The sequence below is a fragment of the Amphibalanus amphitrite genome, unplaced genomic scaffold (genome assembly GCF_019059575.1).
Source record: "Amphibalanus amphitrite isolate SeventyFive unplaced genomic scaffold, NRLGWU_Aamphi_draft 000240F_arrow, whole genome shotgun sequence".
NCBI classification, from domain to species: domain Eukaryota; kingdom Metazoa; phylum Arthropoda; class Thecostraca; order Balanomorpha; family Balanidae; genus Amphibalanus; species Amphibalanus amphitrite.
Window position 1 is genome coordinate 740,435 of NW_024881735.1, and position 21,979 is coordinate 762,413.

Below are 21,979 nucleotides of genomic sequence, written 5' to 3' on the forward strand. Positions count from 1 at the left end.
GTCCGCGGACCGGCAGTCCTTGGCCGAATACTGACAGTCTTTTGTCAAATACCGACATTCAGTTGCCAAATACCGACAGCTCGACAATCCGTGAACTGTACCGACAGTGCGTGGCCGCATACCTACAGTTTGACAGTCCGTGACCGCATACCGACATCCCGTGACCGAATACTGACAGTCCGTGGAAAAATACCGACAGTCTGACAGCCAGTGGCCAAATACCGACACTCCAATACCACATAACGACACTCCAGGACCACATACCGACGACCGAATACTGACAGTCTGCATATCGACACTCCGTGTTGCCAAATACCGACAGGCCACATACCGACAGTTCGTGACCGAATACCGACAGACCAACAGTCCGTAGCCAAATAAAGACTGTCCGACAGTCATTTGGAAAGTACCGATAGTCCGACAGTCAGTGGCGAAATACCGAAAGTCTGACAGTACGTGGCCAAATACCGGCAGTCCGTGAACAAATACGGGCAGTTCGCATATCGACAAAATACCAACAGTCCATGGCCAAATACCGGCAGTCTGTGGCCAAATGGAAGCCAGCCCGTGGCCAAATACCTCCAGTCCGTGATTGCAAACCCAGTCAGGGGCCGAATACTGACTGACAGCGTGCCGACAGTCAGTGACCAAATACCGACAATCGGTGAATATATACCGACACTCAAAGACCAGTTACCGACTGTGCGCGCCCAAATAACGACAATTCATGGACAAATACCGGCAGTCCGTGGCCAAATTCTCTTGGAAAATACCGGCAGTCCGTGACGAATACGGACAGTCCGTGACCAGCTTCCGACTGTCTGCATACCGTCAGTGTGTGACGAAATGCCGACAGTCCACGACTAAATACCGATAGTCCATGGCCAAATACCGACAGCCAGTGGCCAAATACCGACAGTCTGTGACTGCAAACTCACAGACCGGAGCCGAATACCGACACTCGACAGTCCACGAACCAACAGTCCTTGGCCATTCCAAACACCGACAGTTCGTGACGAAATACTGAGACACCACATTCCGAAAGTTGCATCAGCGTACCAACAGCTCTCATAACGACAGTCAGTGACCAAATACCAACAGTCAGCGATCAAATACCGATAGTCTGTACTCTGTGACCAAGAACAAATAGTCCGTCAGTAAATTCCCATGGAAAAATTCATGCTACAGTACGACATTCCGAATTTTCAATGTGTGCAGCCTTTGGTTGATACCAACAGTCTTTGATAAATATATACACATTCTCACCTAAAATCGACCGTAAAAATACAGACCACATTCTACATTCTATTTTTTTTCTTACGTTTCCGGACAGCATTCGGACTTGCTGACAAGAGCAAACTCCACTTTTAGGCAACCGGAAACCACCCTGAAATGTTACAATACCAGAAACTTGAATCTGCAATTGACATTTATCATTATTGCAGCTAAACCTGAGTTTGACACCTTGTACCGCTTGCCATTGTCAGGAGAATGGAAACCAGCCAAGTCCAATCAGCAGCCTCGCGGAATTGCCATGAATACCACTCAATGCACCGTCCCCTCCAGCGTGCATCAAGTAAAATTCATTAGAATATTAGCCGTTAGCTAGCTCATCAGTGCTGAAAACTGATACGCCTATGTAGAAATGCTCATTCCACCGTATTCAGACGGCCTCTTCCCAGTATATGAGGAACCCAAGCCAGTATCTGACCAAACCAAAAGGGTCTCTGAGAGCTCGACAGTCCACATCGGTCTCTGAGAATCGCACACAGATCTCTGAGACCGGTCTCTGAGCCCCCCCCCCCCACCTCCCCCCAACACACACACACTGAAGGACGCATCCCGTTACCTGAGCATTCCACTGCCTCATAACGGTCTCTGAGTGCCCTGCATACTGGTCTCTAACTGCCCCACACCGGTCTCTGGTGCCCAACACTGATCCCTAACAGCCCCATCCCGTTCCCTGACGACCTCGCCGAGCGCCCATCATCCCATCTGTCCGCGCTGCGCGGCGCCGTCCGGCGGCCTTCGACTCACCTGTCCGGTTGTTCCAGGCGAACCACTCCTCGTCGGTGAGGTTGAGCCGCACAGTGACGTTCACGCCGTTCTCATCTATCACGGTCGTCGTGTTCTCATAACTGCGTATGCACTTCTGTCTCAACACACCCATATAAATTTGCAGTCCAATTAAGGCGAACACTGAGAGCGAGAACATGGTCAATATGATGACGTCTCGCAGGTTCTTCACTGACTCTATCACGGCTCCCACGATCGTTTTCAAGCCTGCAACAACAGAGAGCGGCGTCAGATATGGTAAAGCTCTGTCTCACAAAACAGCCGGATATTAGGTACCCGTATAGAAGCAAACGTATTATATTATGTGTACGTTACTCGAATGTTCTGTCCGTCTTTGGGATCACAAGAGGATAGACATACTCGTACAGAAAGATAATACATTTTGCGATAAATGCAAGTCAATAAAATGTATAGAAAAATCAGGTTATAATTATTTCTATTTACAAAACTAGCCGAGAGTGGAAGGGCAGCACTTACCCGGGACAATAGCCACCGTCTTGAGAGCACGTAGGACTCGAAACGTCCGCAAGGCAGCAAGGTTTCCCAAATTTACACCCATGGTAATGTATCTGCGGGTCAGAGCATCCAGTAATCAATCACAGCTCATCCTGATTCTGCAAAAAGGATTCGTTATCCTGACCTGATGCTGATGAGTCTAACGTCTTCGTGAAATGGATATGTTCAAAATGATATGGTTATATCAGTGCTTTATTATGGCAAATCAAAGCGTAACTATAGTAGGAGTATCAATTTGGATAAGCAGCATCATACCACAACTGTAATAGTTAAAGGGCAACTTCAGTGTAATTTTTAGTATCAATGTCCTTACGTAATATGCAATCTTTAGTGCCTGTAAACGACTAAAAATTAATGTATTTTTATCTGTCGCTATACTCTACATTCTACAAGCTGATACTGTTTTGATCCTGAAAATGACATTTCTTTAGTTCAACCAGCACTTACGCTAAAGCTATCACAACGAAGTCGAGCCAGTTCCAGGCATCCCGCAGATATGTGAACGGAGCCAAAATAAAACCTCTCGCCATCAGTTTCACCCCCGACTCGAACGTGTAAATAGCCGTGAACAAAACTCTGCAAGAGAAAAAACCACGATGACACAGTGTTAGTGGATGCCGGCCACCCGAAAGGCATGGGGCAGTCGATGAGCGCTCGAATGGGTTACTTCTAAAAGATCGTTCGATGGTTATTAGATGTAAAGACTAAGGGTGTGCGCAAGCAATTACAAGGATCAATAGCACGAAACAATAACAGGAATAGAATACATATAGAACCACGAACGGATTTAATCACGTTTAAAAAGCATATTGTTAAGTTTTTCCAAATTAGTGGAACTCCTTATCCAAATTTAGTACGGAAAGCTTTTGACGTCAATGTTACACAAAACCAGCCAGGTAAGTCAAAAGACACGGAAAAGAAGATCTCTGCGTGTCTGCCGCGACAGGCAGCTCACACGATTCACTAGGCCGGAGCCCCCAGAGTAGACTGCATCCCCTCTCCAGCGCGCGTCACCCGGGACTCACTCGCTGGACTCGATCATCTCGCTGGTCGGCATGCACATGACGACGCAGTTGGCGATGATGGTCGTCATGATGATCAGCGAGAACAGCGAGTGTGTCAGGATGTAGATGCCCGACCGCCGGATCGAGTTGAACGGATCCAGGATCCAGAGCGCGGACGAGGCACTGAATCGATATATATCGTACCCCTTGTTCACCACTATAAACGTCTGAAAACAGAAAAAAGAGCATCATCAGGTCAGCTGGTATAAACAACAAACATTAACAGACATGAATGTTCAGTGATTTTAAATCATTTGGGTATGTTTCAACACGTTTCAATGCGGGTTTTCATAACAGTCACGGGTTATTTCAACAATTGCAGCATTGTTCTGCTGAGATATTATGCTGTCGATCATTTGACATGTACTATATAGGTACCATGCTTTGCGCGAAATATTAGAAATAGTGTGCGTTGCTAATAGATTAGAAGCCCTGGTCAGGCAAGCGTCGCTTTCTTAAATTCAATCAAAAACAGTTTTTTTTATTCGACCGTCATTTTCAGACACATGCGACTTGTTTCAGGATATTTCAGGAGTGGTTTGTGATTTGATCGAGCTCCCATCAAATCGATGTAGGTCAACCTTGACGGCGTTCAGGGGCGCCGGCCGGCCGGCTGGCCGCTCGGCCCACCCTCCTGTTTCCCTGGTGCGCGGTCCGTTCCTAAGAGACGACCCATGGACAGTCGATGTTCGCTCGATGCCTCACGAACGGAGGTGGGTCGGCCAAACCGGGCGTCAGCCGGGCCCGGGGCCGCCGGGTATGATGTGGGCGTCCTACACCCTACTGCGGCTGAGTGAAAGAAGGACAGCCGGTCACCCTGCAAGACGGGCAAACGGGAACAATCCGCTCACGCTGCCTCACATCGCTAAAATCGTCTCGTTTGACCAGATAAAAAATATGTCACTGTCCCCAGCAGAGGTGACAGAGTCAACTGTGCGTGGCACCCGATCACCTCACAAGGTCAAAACTCAAAACCCACCAATCAATGGCTGGAACTACACGAGTAAGCAGTAACCCACCAAAAATAGCAATTTGCTAATGACACCTTATTCTTAAATTTTCATCTTACCATATATCAGTCCGGCGATTCACTGTTTGACTATTTGGTCGAACAGCCATCTTACCATTTGAAAATTCGATCATTTGCACACCTGATAAATGCTCTACTTTCTAACCATTTAATCGTCTAACAATTTGACCATCTGGCCATCTAACTATCTGATCATCTGACTACCCGGCCATCTGACCAGCTGATCGGCTTACTACCTATGACGGTCAGCACCGGCCGCCGACGCCACCGTCCGACGGTCGGCGCGTCAATGTTTGATGATTTTCGTCAACCAACAATCGAACGTCGCGACTCAATATCGCCATGGCAACGGTGAAACAGAGTTGTGAAAAATGGACAGTATTCAGCTGTGGTCGCGGCCAATGGTAGCCACATGACTGTGACACCGTGGTGGGGACTGTCATATGACAGTCATATGGTGATGACTGTCATATGACTGTAACACGGTGGTAGGTACTGTCGCGTAACTGGCACTATGGCAGAGAATGTCATATGTCTGACATTGTAGAAGAGGCTGTCATATGACTGTGATACGGCAGTGGCTTGGAATGTGACATATGACTGTCACTAGTACCCTTACCATATCTTTGTTGAAATAGCATGATGGGGACTCATTTGTCTAACTCATTTGTCTAACTCACTTTTTAATGTTCGGCTGAACAACCAGCGTACCTATCATTTGATCAGTTGATCATTTGTCTACATGATCATTAGATCTGAAACATTGAAACATTAGGTACACTCTCGCATTTTTGTGTCCTGTCGCAAGTTCTCTTATTTTGGTCGCCTCGTCCTTGATTTTGAGTCAAGATAAGATTGAAAATACCATGCCCCAATTTGAAACACTTAAGAATTATGGACATTGAATGATGAAACTAGTCAAAAATGTCCATCAATGCTTGTAGTTATTATACCATTTTTTTTTTAATTTCAATCACTGCCATCGCATAAATAGTTTAACGCTTGATTTAAAATATACCTAATTAAGTGTCAAAACATAGCCTAAGGGCACACGACCAGAAGCAATCTTTAACCACTCAAACACTGACATAAAATTAATTAACATTACCCACACGGCAACCCACACATTATCGCATTTCTTTATCAAATGGCCAAGGCTGTCGGTGTCTATATACCCATAGTGGTGAAGATAGCCACTTTGCTAAGTTGTGGCAACAGCCGTCTGTTGCCAGGTCCCAGATTGGTGAGCGATCAAAGGTGATCGGGGCTCAATGGACTCAGGTGCTCGATGACATTGCCGCTATAAACAGCGTCATTAGCCCGAGGGAGACTCAGTGCTTACATAATAGCAGCGAGCGAATTGTAGTCGTTAGATGCTAGTGGACCTACAGGAGGTTTAAAAAAAGAGGATTAAACGACATACTGCTGCTGACTTCAAAATTCCAAAGCAAATAAAGCACCTGTAAGCTATAATTGTGTCCTGTTCATCCCTTGTCCTGTCTTGTCTCCAATGATTCGTGTCGTACTGTCCAATGTCCTGCCCTGTGCCCTGTCCTGTGTCCTGTCCTGTGCCCTGTCCTGTGTCCTTCCTGTGTCCTGTCCTGTGTCCTGTCCTGTGTCCTGTTCTGTGTCCTGTCCTGTGTCCTGTCCTGTGTCCTGTCCTGTGTCCTGTCCTGTGTCCTGTCCTGTGTCCTGTCCTGTGTCCTGTCCTGTGTCCTGTCCTGTGTCCTGTCCTGTGTCCTGTCCTGTGTCCTATTCTGTGTCCCGTCCTGTGTCCTGTCCTGTGTCCCGTTCTGTGTCCTGTCCTGTGTCCCGTCCTGTGTCCTATCCTTCCTTTGTCCTGTTTTGTGTCCAATGATTCGTGTCATCCTGTCCTGTGTCCCGTCCTGTGTCCTGTGCTGTGTTCTGTCCTGTGTCCCGTCCTGTGTCCCGTCCTGTGTCCCGTCCTGTGTCCTGTCCTGTGTCCTGTCCTGTGTCCTGTCCTGTGTCCCGTCCTGTGTCCTGTCCTGTGTCCCGTCCTGTGTCCCGTCCTGTGTCCTGTCCTGTGCCCGGCTGGTCCGTCTGTTTTGGTGCAGGTAGCGATCGAAGACCCCGCCAGCGGCAGGGTGGGGCTGGCCGGAACGGGTCGCGGTTGAGGGGGGGGGGGGGTGCCATCGAAACGGGTCGCCTTCACTACACAGCGAAAAAGTCACTGGCGTGGCCAGTTCAGCCGGTAACACCGGTCGCTTACCTACACCAGTCGGTAACACTAGCCAGTAGCACCACTTAGTAACACCAGTCAGTAGCACCAGTCGGTAACACCAGTCAATAACTAACACCAGTCGGCAGTCAGTAACACCATTCGGTAGTCAGTAACACCAGCCGGTAACAGCCAGTAACACCAGTAAATAACACCAGTCGATAACACCAGTCGGTAACACCAGTCGGTAACACCAGTCGGTAACAGCCAGTAACACCAGTCGGTAACAGCCAGTAACACCAGTCGGTAACACCAGTCTGTAACACCAGCCAATAACACCAGTCGGTACCACCAGTCGGTAACACCAGTCGGTAACACCAGTCAATAACACTAGTCGGCAGTCGGTAACACCAGTCGGTAACACCAGTCTGTAACAGCAGTCGGTAACAGCTCCGAGACCGCCCCGCACTGTCACCGGAGCAGACTCCACTCAGCGTCCAGCCCATGATGAATGGCCGTGGCAATATGCTGCAGAGACAAATGGCCGCTGGCCAGACTTTTGGCTGAAATATATAACCGGTGCCGTGCGCCCCCAGGTGCTGTTTTGGGCCATTGTGGATGCTGCACTTTTCAAGATGATGACGATTTTAAAATTGTTCCATTAGTTTAATCAGAAAGTGTTAGAAAACAATGAAAAATACACATTTTTGTTGGATCGAGGTCGTTTCGTGAGGGTCCAGTTCCGAGATCGGTGCACCGGGACGTTGGCGGATCTCAGGAATCACAGTGTTACGCCGTGGGAGCACACTCTTCAATATTTTCTCTATTATAAGTACGAAACTCGATCGCTGCTTCCTCGTGAGTCGCTGTGCAATTCAGCTTTAACCCATTAGAGTCCACAGTGGCGCGAGAGTGCGGCTCATCGTCTGCTCATGATAGAAAGGGTCTATGGGGGTTCTTACCCGTTGGTTGTGGTAGAAGGGGTCTGTGGAGTGAGGGGGGGGGGGGGGCGCTACAGCTTATCCGTTGGTTGTGGTAGAAGGGGTTCTATTCTATGGGTAGTTCTTACCCGTTGGTTGCGGTATAAGGGGTTCTATGGTTGGTTCTTACCCGCTGGTTGTGGTAGAAGGGGTCTATGGGGGTTCTTACCCGTTGGTTGTGGTAGTAGGGGTCGACATCCTCGATGGGGACGCCGATCAGCTCCGGCGGGAAGTCGGGCTTGATCCGCATCGGCAGACCGTTGCCGTTCTCCAGCGTCGGATCGGGCTGAGGTCCGTCGTCCTCGTCCTCGTCCTGGTACACCACCTGGACGCCGGGTCACAGAGGTCACAGGGGGTCACAGCAGGTCACAGAAGGTCACACTGTCCTGGTACACCACCTGCGCGCCGGGTCACAGAGGTCACAGGGGGTCACAGCGTCCTGGTACACCACCTGGACGCCGGGTCACAGAGGTCACAGCAGGTCACAACAGGTCACAGAAGGTCACACTGTCCTGGTACACCACCTGCGCGCCGGGTCACAGAGGTCACAGGGGGTCACAGCGTCCTGGTACACCACCTGGACGCCGTGTCACAGCGGTCACAGGGGGTCACAACAGGTCACAGAGGTCACACTGTCCTGGTACACCACCTGCGCGCTGGGTCACAGAGCTCACAGGGTCACAGAATCACACATGGGTCACAGAAGTCACAGGGGTCACAGTCTTCACAAATCACAGCACGTCACAGAGGTCACAGCAGGTCACAGCTGTCACAGCGTCCTGGTATGCCACCTGGGCGAAGGGCCATAGAGGGCATAGGGGTCCCAGGGATTGTAATTCTGGTGCACCATCTGGGCGCCGGGTCACAGAGATCACATAGGGTCACATAGGTCGCATAGGTCACAGGGGTCACAGGGGTCACATATATGGTCCATTGGTCACACGGGTTACTTAAGTCACAGAGGTCACAAGAGTCACAGAGGTCACAGCAGGTCACTGCAGGTCACAGCATGCTGGTATGCTACCTGGGCGAAGGGTCCTAGATGTCGCAGAGGTCATAGGGGTCACAGGGGCTCACAGTGGGTTACGACCGAACACAGCAGATCAGTCACAGGTAGTTGGGGTAGTTGGTTATAGACGGTCATAGCGTCCTGTAAATAACGTCACAACAGCTGATCACAATGAGTCACAGCAGGTCACAAAGGGTCACAAGAAGTCACAAGCCACAGCGGTCACAGGTCACGTCTGTTCACATCAGTCGCAAAAGGTATAGCGAGTCACAGCAGACAGGTCACAATAGGCCACAACAGGTCACAGACGGTCACAGCAGGTCACAGACGGTCACAGCAGCGTGCGAAGCTGCGCGCCCGGGCAGTGACCGGCAGCTGTGGTTGTTAGTTACCAGAACCAACTGCACGCAATTTTACCTCCATGCACTAACGCAGCAGCTTACATAATTGCACACAACAGTAGTGACATGATCTAAAGGCGCAGTTAATCCCAAATTTACCTAAACAGCATTATATTAAGATTTAACTGCATACGTGGACAAACTGTTCTCACCCGGTGATACTGCGGTGGCAGCCACCTTCGGGCGACAGTGCGCACTTAGCCAATGAGGTCGACATGAATTCATACCATTAGAGCGATGCGGTGCTTCATCGGCTTTACCTGACACCGAAATACCGCCACGCCACAGCAGCACAGTCACTGACCTTTCAGGTGAAAGGCGCAGCATTCGGCATTTGCATAAACTGTTGCTTATGCAAACATAGAAATATCTATATAGCCACACTATGATTGATCCATGCTAACTATGACTATTTGACACATGCGTGTACTCGTCACAATATGTTCAATATGCTGCGTGATGTTTTCTAAACGCTATCAAATCATGCTCATCGCTTAGTTCATATTTTCATTCAACTCCATGTCTTGAGACAGGATGGGTCAATTTATCACTGCAACTAGCATGCATCTACTTTGAGACCATGGCACGTCCGGGTCCATGGCACGCCAAAGTCCGTGAGTCCATGCGTCCTGCGTTGGCCCGACGACTCTGCCTTATCTTGGCTGGTCTTTGTTTGTCCATTTATGTGGTTTGTGTCAGTTCGGCTAATCTGTGTTTCGGTGTTCAGTGTGCCCCATGCTGAAAAAGTCTATTTTTCTTTATCTGTTTCCGGTAGACGTCACATGGGCAAGCCTGCATTTGATGAGACCATGCATTGTTGGGTAGGTTCGTACTGTATGGTAAGTCTGTTCGATGTGCCTTTTGTTTTCGTTGTTTTGTCCGTGATTTAATGGCCTGCAGAAAAACACGGGACAAATAGTGCATGGATGCGTTTCGATTGTTAAATCTTCATCAGCATGACATAATCACAAAGAAAACAAGATAGGTATCTGTGATTATGTCATGCTGATGAAGAATTAACAATCGAAACACGTCCATGCACTATTTTTTCCGTGTTTTTCTACTTGTCTCTATCAATATACATTTAATGACCTGCTGGCCCTGCAGGCCCAGTGGAGCGTGTATTGGATGTGTTGCCCGGCATGTCTCTGGTAGTGCCTGTGTTGTCTACGTAGTAAGTCTGTTTGGTGAGTTTTTGTGAAGTCCTATGAATGCATTATCTTTTCACCTGCTCTGCCTGGTATAGTCAGCCCATTTGTTTGGCGTGTAGACTCACAGTCTGTGCTGTCTGCAGGGAGTCTGAGCCCGTCATAGCCGTGGTGTGGTAAGGCTGCACTGTCAGGTGAACCTATGCTGTCTGGTAAGTCGCGTAGCTGCGCAGTCCGGTGGATTTGTAATGTCCGGTGTGTGTCCCTCAGAGGAATGCCACCAAAGTAGCGCACGTGGTCATGCATGCATTACGCCCTCTGAGACTGGAGTACATTCCCCCAGAAACGGAGACACCCTGCAGCTCCCTGGATGGATGGAAACCAATGGATGACTATAGGAAAACTCAGGATTATTTTTACCGTTTTGGATGCAGCAGGATTGAGGACTCGTGTTGTAGCTAAAATAAACAGAGAAAACATTGTGTTTACCTATAAGTCATTAGAACAGGTTGAGCTGATATAGGTAATGCCACTTCTAGCTTCACAATGCAGAAAGCAAAACTTCCATATAGCTAGACCCTTGTCGTATTATTATTATTATTATTATTTCATTTATTTTCACCAACCACAGAAACGTGGGCGTTACGGTGAAAATAGGCACAAGGTAGGTACATACATACAGTTCACCAGGTACACAACACTTTACATGATCCACTTATGAACATACCTATTACCTATGCATGTTACCTACAGGCTACATGCACGTTACATGAACAGACTCAAACTGCCACCATATCAATATTCTCCTGATACAAAGAAGTAGTCCTCAAACGTATAGTGCAGTGACTGGCGAGTGACATCAAATGAAACACTGGCAATTGCTCACGTTGAAACGATACATTGTATAAGTACGAGCATATGACCGATAATCATGGCTTGTCAATGTCTGCCTTTGTTAGAATGTACTTTATTACTTCATTCTTTGAGGCGTCCCTCACTTGAGGGGGCAAGCTGTTCCAAAGCTTAGAGCCTTGGTAAGAAAGAGAATTTTTCATGAATTCCGTTCTTGGGGCAACAAGATCAAGGTTCTCTGATTGTCTTGTGTTACGTTCAGATTGTCGTGTCATAAAAAGCGTCGAAACGAGAGGCGTTGTACTTTCAGGAAAAAGCAGACATTGGCGGACAATATTAAGAGCAGCAATTTTATATTCCGTGGCAAGATCAACACGCCATGCCACACTTTTGCCTTCGCGACCCGCGATTCGCCTGGCAAATTTAACAATCTTAGCTATTCTTTTTGCTTGAGTCATACTGCAGTTTCCCCACACTGAAACACAGAAACGCATATGCGGCAAAACTAACGAGTTTATCAGTAGGACAATAGTTTTTAAAGGCATCATGTGGCGCAGCTGACTCAAACGGATTAGCATGCCGATACATTTGCCCGTAATCGTGTCAATGTGGTTGCTCCATGTGAGACAGCTGTCAAGTGTCACACCCAAACTGATCACGGACCGTTTGATAGACACGACGGTATCAAATATTTGTATGCTCTTCAGGTCGATCCGTTTCAAGATAACCTTGGAGCCAAAAACAATAACCTGTGATTTAGCAACATTCAGTGATAGGTGATTTTGTGAGAACCAAGTCCTTAACTTTTTAAGCAAAACCTGAAGACGATCGACCATATCAACCAGGTCGTGAGGTGATCCAGACACTAGCACCTGGGTGTCATCAGCATATTGAATCATGGAACCTGGCTCAGGAGCGACGGTAGGCAAATCGTTCACATATATGTTAAACAGTAAAGGACCCAGAACACTTCCTTGTGGAACACCCGATGAGACAAGGCCTGTAACATCACTACAGCCTCGTACATATTGGCATCTATCTGTTAGGTAGGCTTTGAACCAGGGGTGGTCAATACCGTACTGGGAGAGTTTATCTAGCAGCATATGATGGTTTACAGAGTCAAATGCCTTGCTCAAATCAAGGCACACCAAAATGCATACATTACCCCTATCAATAGAGGACCTGATGGACTCTGTTAAAGCAATGAGAGCGTGCTCTACGGAATGACGCGGTCGGAATCCAAACTGCTCGTCCGACAACACACAAGAGTCGCTCAAATACTCCTTAAGCTGAAGAGCGACGAGTCTCTCCATAATTTTAGAAGCAATACACAACAGCGAAATCGGCCTGTAATTGGACGCATTTTTAATATCACCTTTACCTTTATGAACAGGCACGACTTCAGCTGTCTTCCAGCACGATGGTAAGGTACCGCTGGTAATGGAAGAGTTGAATATCCGCAGGAGTGGCATGAGTAACTTGCTAGAAAAAGACTTAAATAGAAAAGCAGGGAGTCCATCGGGTCCTGAGGACGAATTTACCTTTAAGGATCGCACTACTGACCGCAGTTCAGCCAAGGTAGCTGGACGAAGATCGAACTTAGTAGATAAGACTCTTGGCGGTCCGTAAGCGATGTCATCAGTTAATGAACTGGCTGGCACATTAGCGGAAATATTTTGCCCGACCGAGCAGAAAAAGTTGTTGAATGCCCATGCTGTGTTTTTGTCCAGATGCTGACTCTGTTTGACCTTACCCAACGTCACGTTTATTAGATCCCAGGTATCTCTGCTGGACGTATTCTTTTTTATACTGTGCTCAAATTTCATTCGTCGTTCTAAAATAATAGCACGTTTTACTTGCCAACGCATATGCTTATAGACAGCAATGTCTGACGGAGCGTTAGAACGCCGAGCAATTCGCAACTGAGCCGTCGTAGAACGGATGAGGTGTCTGGTGGCAGAGGAAACACCAAATCCAGATTTATGTTTGAATGAAACAGTAACGAACGGAGCATAGCGATCAATAATGGGGACGACTGTGTCCGTCCAGTTCTGCCAGGCCTCATCGGGATTTGAAGCACTAGCCACTGTGGGCCAGGGAATCGCATGCAGCTCATTAGTGAACGTCTGCAAATCAATATTTTTCCATCTTCGGAAAGTGATTGATTTGGGTTTCACTCTAGTCCTTTTCACTTTCATTTTGACAATTACTAGGTTGTGATCAGATACGATGCAATCCTCAGAGTAACATCCTGTCACAATGGAGCAATCACTTACAAGAACAATGTCAATAAGAGTGGACGAAGAACTTGTAACACGGGTCGGATGGTGGACACACTGATGCAGCCCAGTATTGTTGATGAGGTCAAGCAGTGGTCGAACATGGGGTAGATTCGGGCGCAGGAGATCACAATTTAGGTCGCCGCACAAAACCACCTGTTTGCCCTCTGACAAAAACTTTTGGACTGATAGCTCTAGGGCCTCAAGATCCTGTTTAATACCGTCATATGTGGGAGGTCTATACACGCAGCCGATCACCAATGACCGGTTATGCCCACACTGCACGTTCACCCAAGTTAACTCAAGGCGGCTTGAGCTAGGCATGGTAGGACAGGTCAGCCTAACGTGAGTCAAATCACTTCGACAGTAAATGGCTACACCCCCGCCCTTGCGTTTCCTATCAACTCTGCTGGCTAATGTTAAATTGGCAATAGGGACATTCGGCACACCCCTCCTTAGCCACGTCTCAGTGAAGCACACTACATCGAGGTCGTGACGTTTGACATAATCAGATATAAGATCTGCCGATGGCGCTAACGACCTCACATTCAAGTTGCCAATCGACAGTCCATATTTTGATTTACATTCTTGGTTGGACAGGACATTGGCTCTAGCTTCAGCAGTCCCTTCAGCAACAAAAGCAGAACAATCTCTGCTGACGGGCGTTAGTCTAAAAAACCAGTCACCTCGCTCGCCAGCAACTGCCAAGCATTTCTGCACCCTGCCCTGTTCAAGTTCAATCTGGACCTGTCTAAGCCATGAAAGTTGCACTCATTTAGCCGTGGTCGTAGATCAAGAAAGTGAATGCCTTCACTCAGGCACAGTCGCTCGATCTCATCGTTCAGGTCTGCACGTTTCATGGTTGGATAGTTCATTGGTGTGGATGGATCCTGAGGGACTGAGCATATTACGATGTCTCTTACCTTGCTTACTTGCTTAGCAGCTTTGACTACTTCGGCTATGCAGTCCAGAGTATAGTCCACACTTTGCCGAGCCAAGTCGTTACCTCCGAGATGAAGGACAAGATCAGCGCTGACCGCCCTGCAGCCAGCCACGGCACCGTGAAGGGCTCCCAGGACGCCGCGTACAGTTCCTCCCCTGATGCTCTTGAAGACGACTTGTCCACCGAGGAGAAACTCGTCTCTAGCTGCCACAGCGATACGGCGCACGTTCTGGCAGCCGAGCATGACCGCCCCAACGCTCGGCAACGAACTTGTTCTGGCACTCCTGCTCCCTCTCTGCCGGATGACTGTCGGCGACTCAGCGCCAGTTATGGGTGGTGATGGCGAGCTAGAATTGATCGGCGACTTTGCTTCTTTTGTTGCGCTGGGCTCAGGACTCATATTATGAGATGGGTCACATGGAGTCGTCTGGGTCGGACGAGAGGCCGAGGAGCTGCCCATAGTGGTATCCATCGGTGGTGGTATTGGTAGCGCATGCCTATCATCATTAGATGTCTTTCTTACTGCCGCCATCAAAGCGTCGACTTGCCTTGAGAGCTGATCAATCTGCAGCTGACTGATACGAATGGCTTCCATGACATCCATCAAGGTCACGTCGGAGAATGAAGGGCCAGGAAGAGGATCATCAGTGTAGTCGGGACCGGGATTCTGCTCCACGCCTCCGATCACAAGTAGTGTGAGGATCAGGGCGATCCCCAAAGCGAGCGAATCATGCTGAAATAATTCATCTGATTTATCTGATTTCAATTTTCTTCTCATTCGGATACAGAACATTCCAATTCTTAGACGGTAAGCTTGAGGATCGATCATTGTATTTGCTTAGTTTCAGTCGCTTCAAAAGATGAGTCTAGAAAGTGGAGACTGGAGGATCACTGCGTTGGGCGTCACGAATGCCGCGCGAAAAAATCAAATCATCTTCCTAGGAAAACTGAAGCCAGCTAAAAGTGAAAATTGCCAAAATCTTAAATTTTAAGATCTTCAAAAACTTTTCATCTGCTACAGTTCAAAAGTTCCCCAGCTGGCCTGTAGGTAATTGATGAATCCTCTTTCCAGCAAATATAATTTCAACACCAAACAACGCTAAATGCCGCAATATTTCGGCACTGAACAGAGCCCCGAGAGCACCAGCCGTCGACAACCGACGATCAAGTATGAAGTGATGAGTAATCCACCTTACAAGATAAGTACTTCTAGCCAATCACAAAAGGATAGACAAAATGTGGCTGTTTATCCTGCTTCCACTTCAAATATTCAGCCTTCACATAGTAAGAGTGAAATGACGTTTAACTACTACGTAAAGGGTGGTGTGAAACTGGCCAGTAGGAGAGAGCCCAACTAGTGACCTATCGCTACAGACTGCTTAGACGCGGGACAGGACGAACGGACAAAACAGACGGAGTGATTGACTGACGGACCGACGGGATATCGGGTCACCAACCTCGCCAGGCTCATACAGCGCCAGCGCAGACCTGCTGCGGCTCTGAGCCGGCCAAAAAGAAAAGCAGAGTGTGAGGTGTTAGAGAGAAAGAGAAGACAGAAGATCAAGTTGTGGAGAAGCGCATTCCGAGAGCACTGCTGTGTCGGCTGCTCTCTGCTCGCCGATGGTTGTGCAGTATCTGTATGTGAGGTAGAGGATTTCGAGCTGACACGTGCTGCAGTTTGCTGACCTCAGGTATGGGGCGATTTACTAAAGGACAATAATTACGTCTATAAAGTATAAATATTTTTTATTGTTTGTATATAAATAATCAAGCAAAAGAAAGCAAGTTGCTCGCGAGCAAGTTGATAGATTTGACCAGTTACAATGTTCCTAAGTGACGTAACAAAGTTATGTTACATAGCTTAGCCAGCATTGTTGAAACTTTTCACACGATTTATAGTTGCAGATCAGTGACTGGACACTATTCAGTTATCTATTTTGTCTCACTAGGAATGATAATACTCAAATAAATAATAAAGTTGAATTTAAAGGTATTGTGAGAATATTGGTTTGAAAAGTTTCATTTTTTGTGCGATCAATTATTGGGGGCTAGAAGTGAAGGAATTTTAATTGCAATACGTAAATTCAATGCGTACATGAACTAAACAACTTTCATTAAAAATAATCTCTAGAACATCTGTATAACTAAACAATGTATTTCACTAACTTTTTACATGCAAGGGTCTCGCGTGTCAATTGTCATTGCCAATTTATCGACAAGGCAGTTCAGCTCGAGATCCTCTAATTAAGCACGCAGCGCCTCATCTCTAGAGTCAATGTGGCATATTAGGAATGCAAAGTGCATATGCCTCGGGTCTTACTTCTTTCTTTTTTCGTCTTCTTCCTCTAATAGATGTCTCCTGTGACTGAGAGAAAGAGAAAGACACACAGAAAGAGATAGCGAGAGCGAAGACAGGCGCGTAACAGTGACAAAGAGAGAAGTTGCAAGTTGCCATAGCGGAAGAAGATAAGTAAATACATTGAAACATTAACACATTTAACACAAATTGTTGAACAAATTGCTGGCTTTCAAGTACTTCCAATTACGTATTCATAAAAGCCAACAACTTGGACAACACATTGGAAGGCAAAACAAGACGGCATTGGAGTAAATGCATTGATCCATAGAATTGGTATCATGCAAACTAGTGCAATATGATTCAGTTGCCCCAAAGCCGTCTTTGTAAATGGGAAGAAAGAAACTGACGGACGAAAATGAAACCGACTAATTCCATGAAAACATGATCCATGCTCCCATTACACACCTACCTAACGACAAATGTCAGAACATCATACTTCTCCATTAAAGGGACTATCCCACCTTCAAAAAAGCACCGTTTATGATTCGGAAATGTTACTTATGATATCGTGACGAATTCTGCAAGTTTTTGCGCGTTTTCATCTTATACTTTTTGAGATATTGCGACTTTTATATTTCATCGTGACGTCATTTAGATCGAATCTGTGACGTAATGAAGGATTTACTTCATGTCAATGTGGGGGAAAATTTGGCAACAAATATATTTGCTCTCAAATATGACGCGGCTCATACAGCAACAAAAGTGTCTCTGATTGGCTTATTCGTAAATCAAGTGATACTTCATTTGAATGCGTGACAGGCGTTCAAAAGGCAAATGACGTCATCAGATTGCCGTTAATGGTTAAGAGATTGGGACTTGTACAGGGAACATTTTCAAATGAAGGGAACGAATTTCTTCAACAGCACGAGGCTGCAGGGGTTGAGACCAAGATAGATAGTGGTTTCTGAACCTCGCCGCAAACTTGGCTATCTCAACTCAAACCTAATGTAAAGGTGGGAAAGTCCCTTTAAGTGCTCACCATTTGTTGAATGTATGTTAGAGTGTTGTATTCGCTCTTTTTTACCAAAATGCCAATTAGTATTCACCAACTGCATCTAAGCATTGTCTTATGAAAAAATGTAGCGCACTGGAAAGGTAGTATGTTCATTTTAATTGATTTGTGTGTGATACCCGACCGATAATGAACAAATGATATCGAGTTTTGAATATGCCTTAAACGTTTAAAAACGCTTTGAGACAAGCACATAAAAGAATGCTTCCAAAACGAGCTACGCACAGGATAAGAAACAAGACGCTAAGTGCGTCGACCTGAAGCGGGTCTCTACTCACCTCTCCTTCTTCCTTCTTCTTTTGTAGTTCCTTTTTCTTTGCATTTTCCTCATCGATGCGAGCGTCGATGGCGGCTAACGACTCTCGGGTGAACGGCTGGAAGATGCTGCGCTCGTCTTCGTCGAGTATCGAGTCCGAGTCGTCGTTCATCGTCCTGGTGACACCTCACGCCTGCGCAGCGCTGAGGCGCGACTCTGCAACGCACGAGCACAGCTCGTCAGAATCGGCAGGCTACTGAGTAGCGCTGAGGCGCGACTCTGTAACACACCAACACAGCTCGTCAGACTCGAAGAGAAGACGAGTCAGGGCCTTTATCTAAAGACGCTGCTATATGTTTGGATCTGACCTGCTGCTTCCACTTTTACTATCCGTAGTTTTGGCAGGGAAAATAATCATCAAATGCTTTTGTTTCGTGAAACCATACCTTGACGCACCACGAAAATTGAATAAAAACAATTTTTGTTTTACCTGTTACCGTAATAAAATTAACCCTAGCCGGCACAAGCCATTTTGCGCCCTTCCACGGCACAAGGGGGGGGGGGGGGGAGTTGGTATGTACGACCCCCCTCGTGTTTGGCCCCTGATCGAGCTAGAGCTTCGCGAAAAAAACGAGCGTGTTGCCCGTCATGAGAGGAAGCCAATGATACCCAGCTTTAAGGTCCTAGGTCATCGGTTGACCTTCCAGGTCAGGTCAATGAACCAAAAGTCGATAAAATCGGGACCGGAAAAGTCGGGAAAGTCGGAAAGTGTGGCTGCTATGGGGTTTTCCAGCCAAGCACCTGGCTCTACAGCAGATACTTTGCCGCTGTAAGTAATTACGAGCCCTTGCAGTGGAATTTGGACAGTGACCAGTCCCGCTACCTTGGGGCGTCACTGTGTAGCCTTCCCCTCCTCGCGATCTTTGCACCCCCTCTCCCCTCCCCACGGTCTTTGGGCGGCGGCGGTGTGAATATTTGATGAGGCGGTCGACGGGCGGCGGCCGACGTGGCCAGCCCCACCCCCTGCCCTGCCAGTTGGCGCTGCTCCTCGGTTCCTCAGGAGCCGCTCCTGCCCCGGTAGGCGCCGCTCCTCGGATCCTCAGGAGCCGCTCCTGAGCCGGCCACTCCAGCGGTGGGGCAGGGCAGCCACCGATCGAAACAGCCGCCTCAGCCGCTCCTCGCCGGCGATGGTTATACGTGACCGGCCGACCGCCTGGGCGGCAGCGACCTGGCGCGGCGGCAGCGCTACAAACGCGCTATCGGCCAGCGCAAACAACCACTAATCGCCTCTCTATACACTGATGGCACACGGCCCAAGCACCTGCCCTCGACTACACCGCCGGACACACACAGGCCCACACACAGCACAGCGCCACACAAACACACACACACAGGACCTGGTATCGACTGACCGGAACCAGCCGCCAGCTGACGCACCAAGTCGGCACTGTGTGCCGCGCGCCACCGCCGACCTACCGTGCCGCGGGGCCTTTCACCCCTCCCCACTCCACCCCACGCCACGGCCGCGTCACGCCCCACCCGAGTCCCTCCGCGTCCCGTCCGCGTCCCCCTCACACACTACGCCAGTTCTCCGTACTAAGCTCCGCTAGTCCTCCCTAAAGTCATCGACGCACTTTGCAGCCCCCCCCCCCCCCGCCCCTGTCTCGCCCTCCCTCCCTCCTTCGCCCCACGCCATTCGAGCCGCAGCGTCGTCGTATTTGTCGGGCGTGTCGCGGGAACCAAGTGGAGCGTCGGTCGACGTCGCCTTCGACGGCGCCAGCCGCCGTGCCGTGCCGGTGCAGCGGGGTCGATGCCGAAATTGGCGGCGGCCACAGTGGCCCGTGTGAGGGACCTGTGACGGCCCTGTGACTTGTGAGAGGGACCTGTGACGGTGGATATAGCGGACCTGTGATGGACCTGTGACGGACCTGTGACGATGGGTGTGGGATCTGTGACAGCCCTGTGACGGCGAGTGTGACGCACCTGTGACTACGAGGTGACGATGCATGTGACGGCCGCGGTGTTGTGATTGGCTGTGTTGGCACTTGGCGATGACGGCAGTGGCTGATGCTGTCAGTTTGACTGTAGGGATGGAAGGGTGACGGCGGGCTTTGACAGATGACGATGGGTTTTGACAGGTGACGGTGGGCCAATATCCGTGGTGGTGTGAGGCGATTACAACGATATGGGCTGGAGATGCAGTGGCTGGGACAGCAGCTCAGGCAGCGATCGTTGGCCCACAGCGACCTACCGATGCCGTTCCTGACCAATCAATCTGGAGGCATGCACCGTTCCTCCATCCCCCGTCCCCGACCGAGCATCCCCTTCGACGCCACGGTATGGGTATCTCCATGACTAGGCATTCAGAGAACGCGGATATCAACAAAATCCGGGATAAGGAAGATGACTTCACATGAACCTCCTTATTACGCAAATAGGGGTGGCGTCCCGCGTCGGCTGTGGAAGGGATAGGGGGAACGGAAGAGGACGTCGAACAAATATTTCTTTCCACACCCAGATATTTTATGCTAGCGAGTACCGATTTTAGTTTATCCCGACACGCGTGAAGTTGGGATAGAAATGTTGGGATAAACGTGTTGGGATAACAAAATGAGCACGACGAACGGTGTTTGGATAAACCGGAAAAACGGACATCAGTATGTTGTTTGGCTTACTTTTGAGTCGAACCCTCAGACCTGACTCCTGACCTCTTGAAGTGAATCGTACTTAAATAGTTATAGTTCATCGATGCTGCACCAAAGTTGCTAATGTTTACTGAAGCCTCGTTAAAGCTGCATTTTTATTGAGCTGTTTGTATCATTTTTAGTTATCTGTTAATTTTTTCCATTAGCTCGGTCTGTTTGACAGAGAGGTAAATAGCACCCAGGGCCACAGCTCTTGGTGGTGATCGGATTATGGCGATCGCTGTTTTACTTGTGCGTAAGCAAGGCACACATACACCTTCTTCGTGGCGAGTATGGGAATCCTATCGATGACAAAACTCGGAGAAACAATTGGCATTGGCAGCCTGCAGCGTACGTACTACGTGGTACGAAAGACTAGGTGGTAATTATTACGTGCATTGTTGCTAAGCTATTGTATAGGTACTCGCACCCTGCCCAGAAGTGCTGAAATAGTCCTCCATCGTCTCGCATCAAAACATTGGCTGCACAGTACCACTAGGTGTTGCAGCAGTCTGGTGTTGAGCACCCAGCGTGGGTCAGGTTGGCCATTCGGCATAGGTCAGTGATGATGAGGGCGGTGGCTGCCCATCAGGCGTTGGTCAGTGTTGAGAGAGTGTTGGCTAATCGTCAGGCGTTGGTCAGTGTTGAGAGAGTGTTGGCTAATCGTCAGGCGTTGGGCAGTGTTGATGAGGCGTTGGTCAGCGGTGAGAATGGACATCAGCAGGTGGTGACGTCGACCGTAGTGAGAATGGCCATTAGCAGGTAGCGTTGACCGATAGCCAATCCAGAAGGGTCGACTGGGCGGCGCAGCGGAGAATGTCGAGGCAAGGAGAGTGTCGGGCTCAATGGAAAACAGTTTGGTGTAAATACGCCATAGCGGGAAGGGTGATCGCTTCTAATTAAATTTGGTATATTATAGTCTCCGGGCCTCCGGAGCAAGTAGCCGCTGGAGCCGTTTCCCACAATCCTGAGTTCTTACGGATCATTCAATCAAGGTAAGACAAGAAAACTGTTCAAGCATGAAAAAAGCGACATTTCAATACTAAGTAAAGGTGATAGCCAATGGTCCTTTCTTTGTGGAAAAGAGAAAACCATTTTAAAGAAAAATACCGCGTGAGGTACGTGTCATATAGCGCGTGTTCAATGTGGCACAGTGTGGCTTATCGAATCCATCTACCCGCGCATCGCTGT

General features: G+C 48.5%; 1 protein-coding gene across 6 annotated transcripts in view; it reads right to left on the reverse strand.

The window, feature by feature from the left end:
- LOC122386106 (sodium channel protein para-like) overlaps positions 1 to 21,979 on the reverse strand; it is an 80,680-nt gene that overhangs the window by 42,868 nt on the left and 15,833 nt on the right. For all 6 annotated transcript variants that reach the window (XM_043374960.1, XM_043374959.1, XM_043374955.1 and 3 more), the window contains exons 3-8: positions 18,127 to 18,320; positions 8,015 to 8,170; positions 3,618 to 3,823; positions 3,040 to 3,168; positions 2,554 to 2,645; positions 2,038 to 2,283 (exon numbers count right to left, since the gene is read on the reverse strand). In XM_043374960.1, coding sequence (XP_043230895.1) covers positions 2,038 to 2,283; positions 2,554 to 2,645; positions 3,040 to 3,168; positions 3,618 to 3,823; positions 8,015 to 8,170; positions 18,127 to 18,276 — 979 coding nt within the window. In that variant the 5' untranslated portion in view covers positions 18,277 to 18,320. The remainder of the gene's footprint in view (positions 1 to 2,037; positions 2,284 to 2,553; positions 2,646 to 3,039; positions 3,169 to 3,617; positions 3,824 to 8,014; positions 8,171 to 18,126; positions 18,321 to 21,979) is intronic.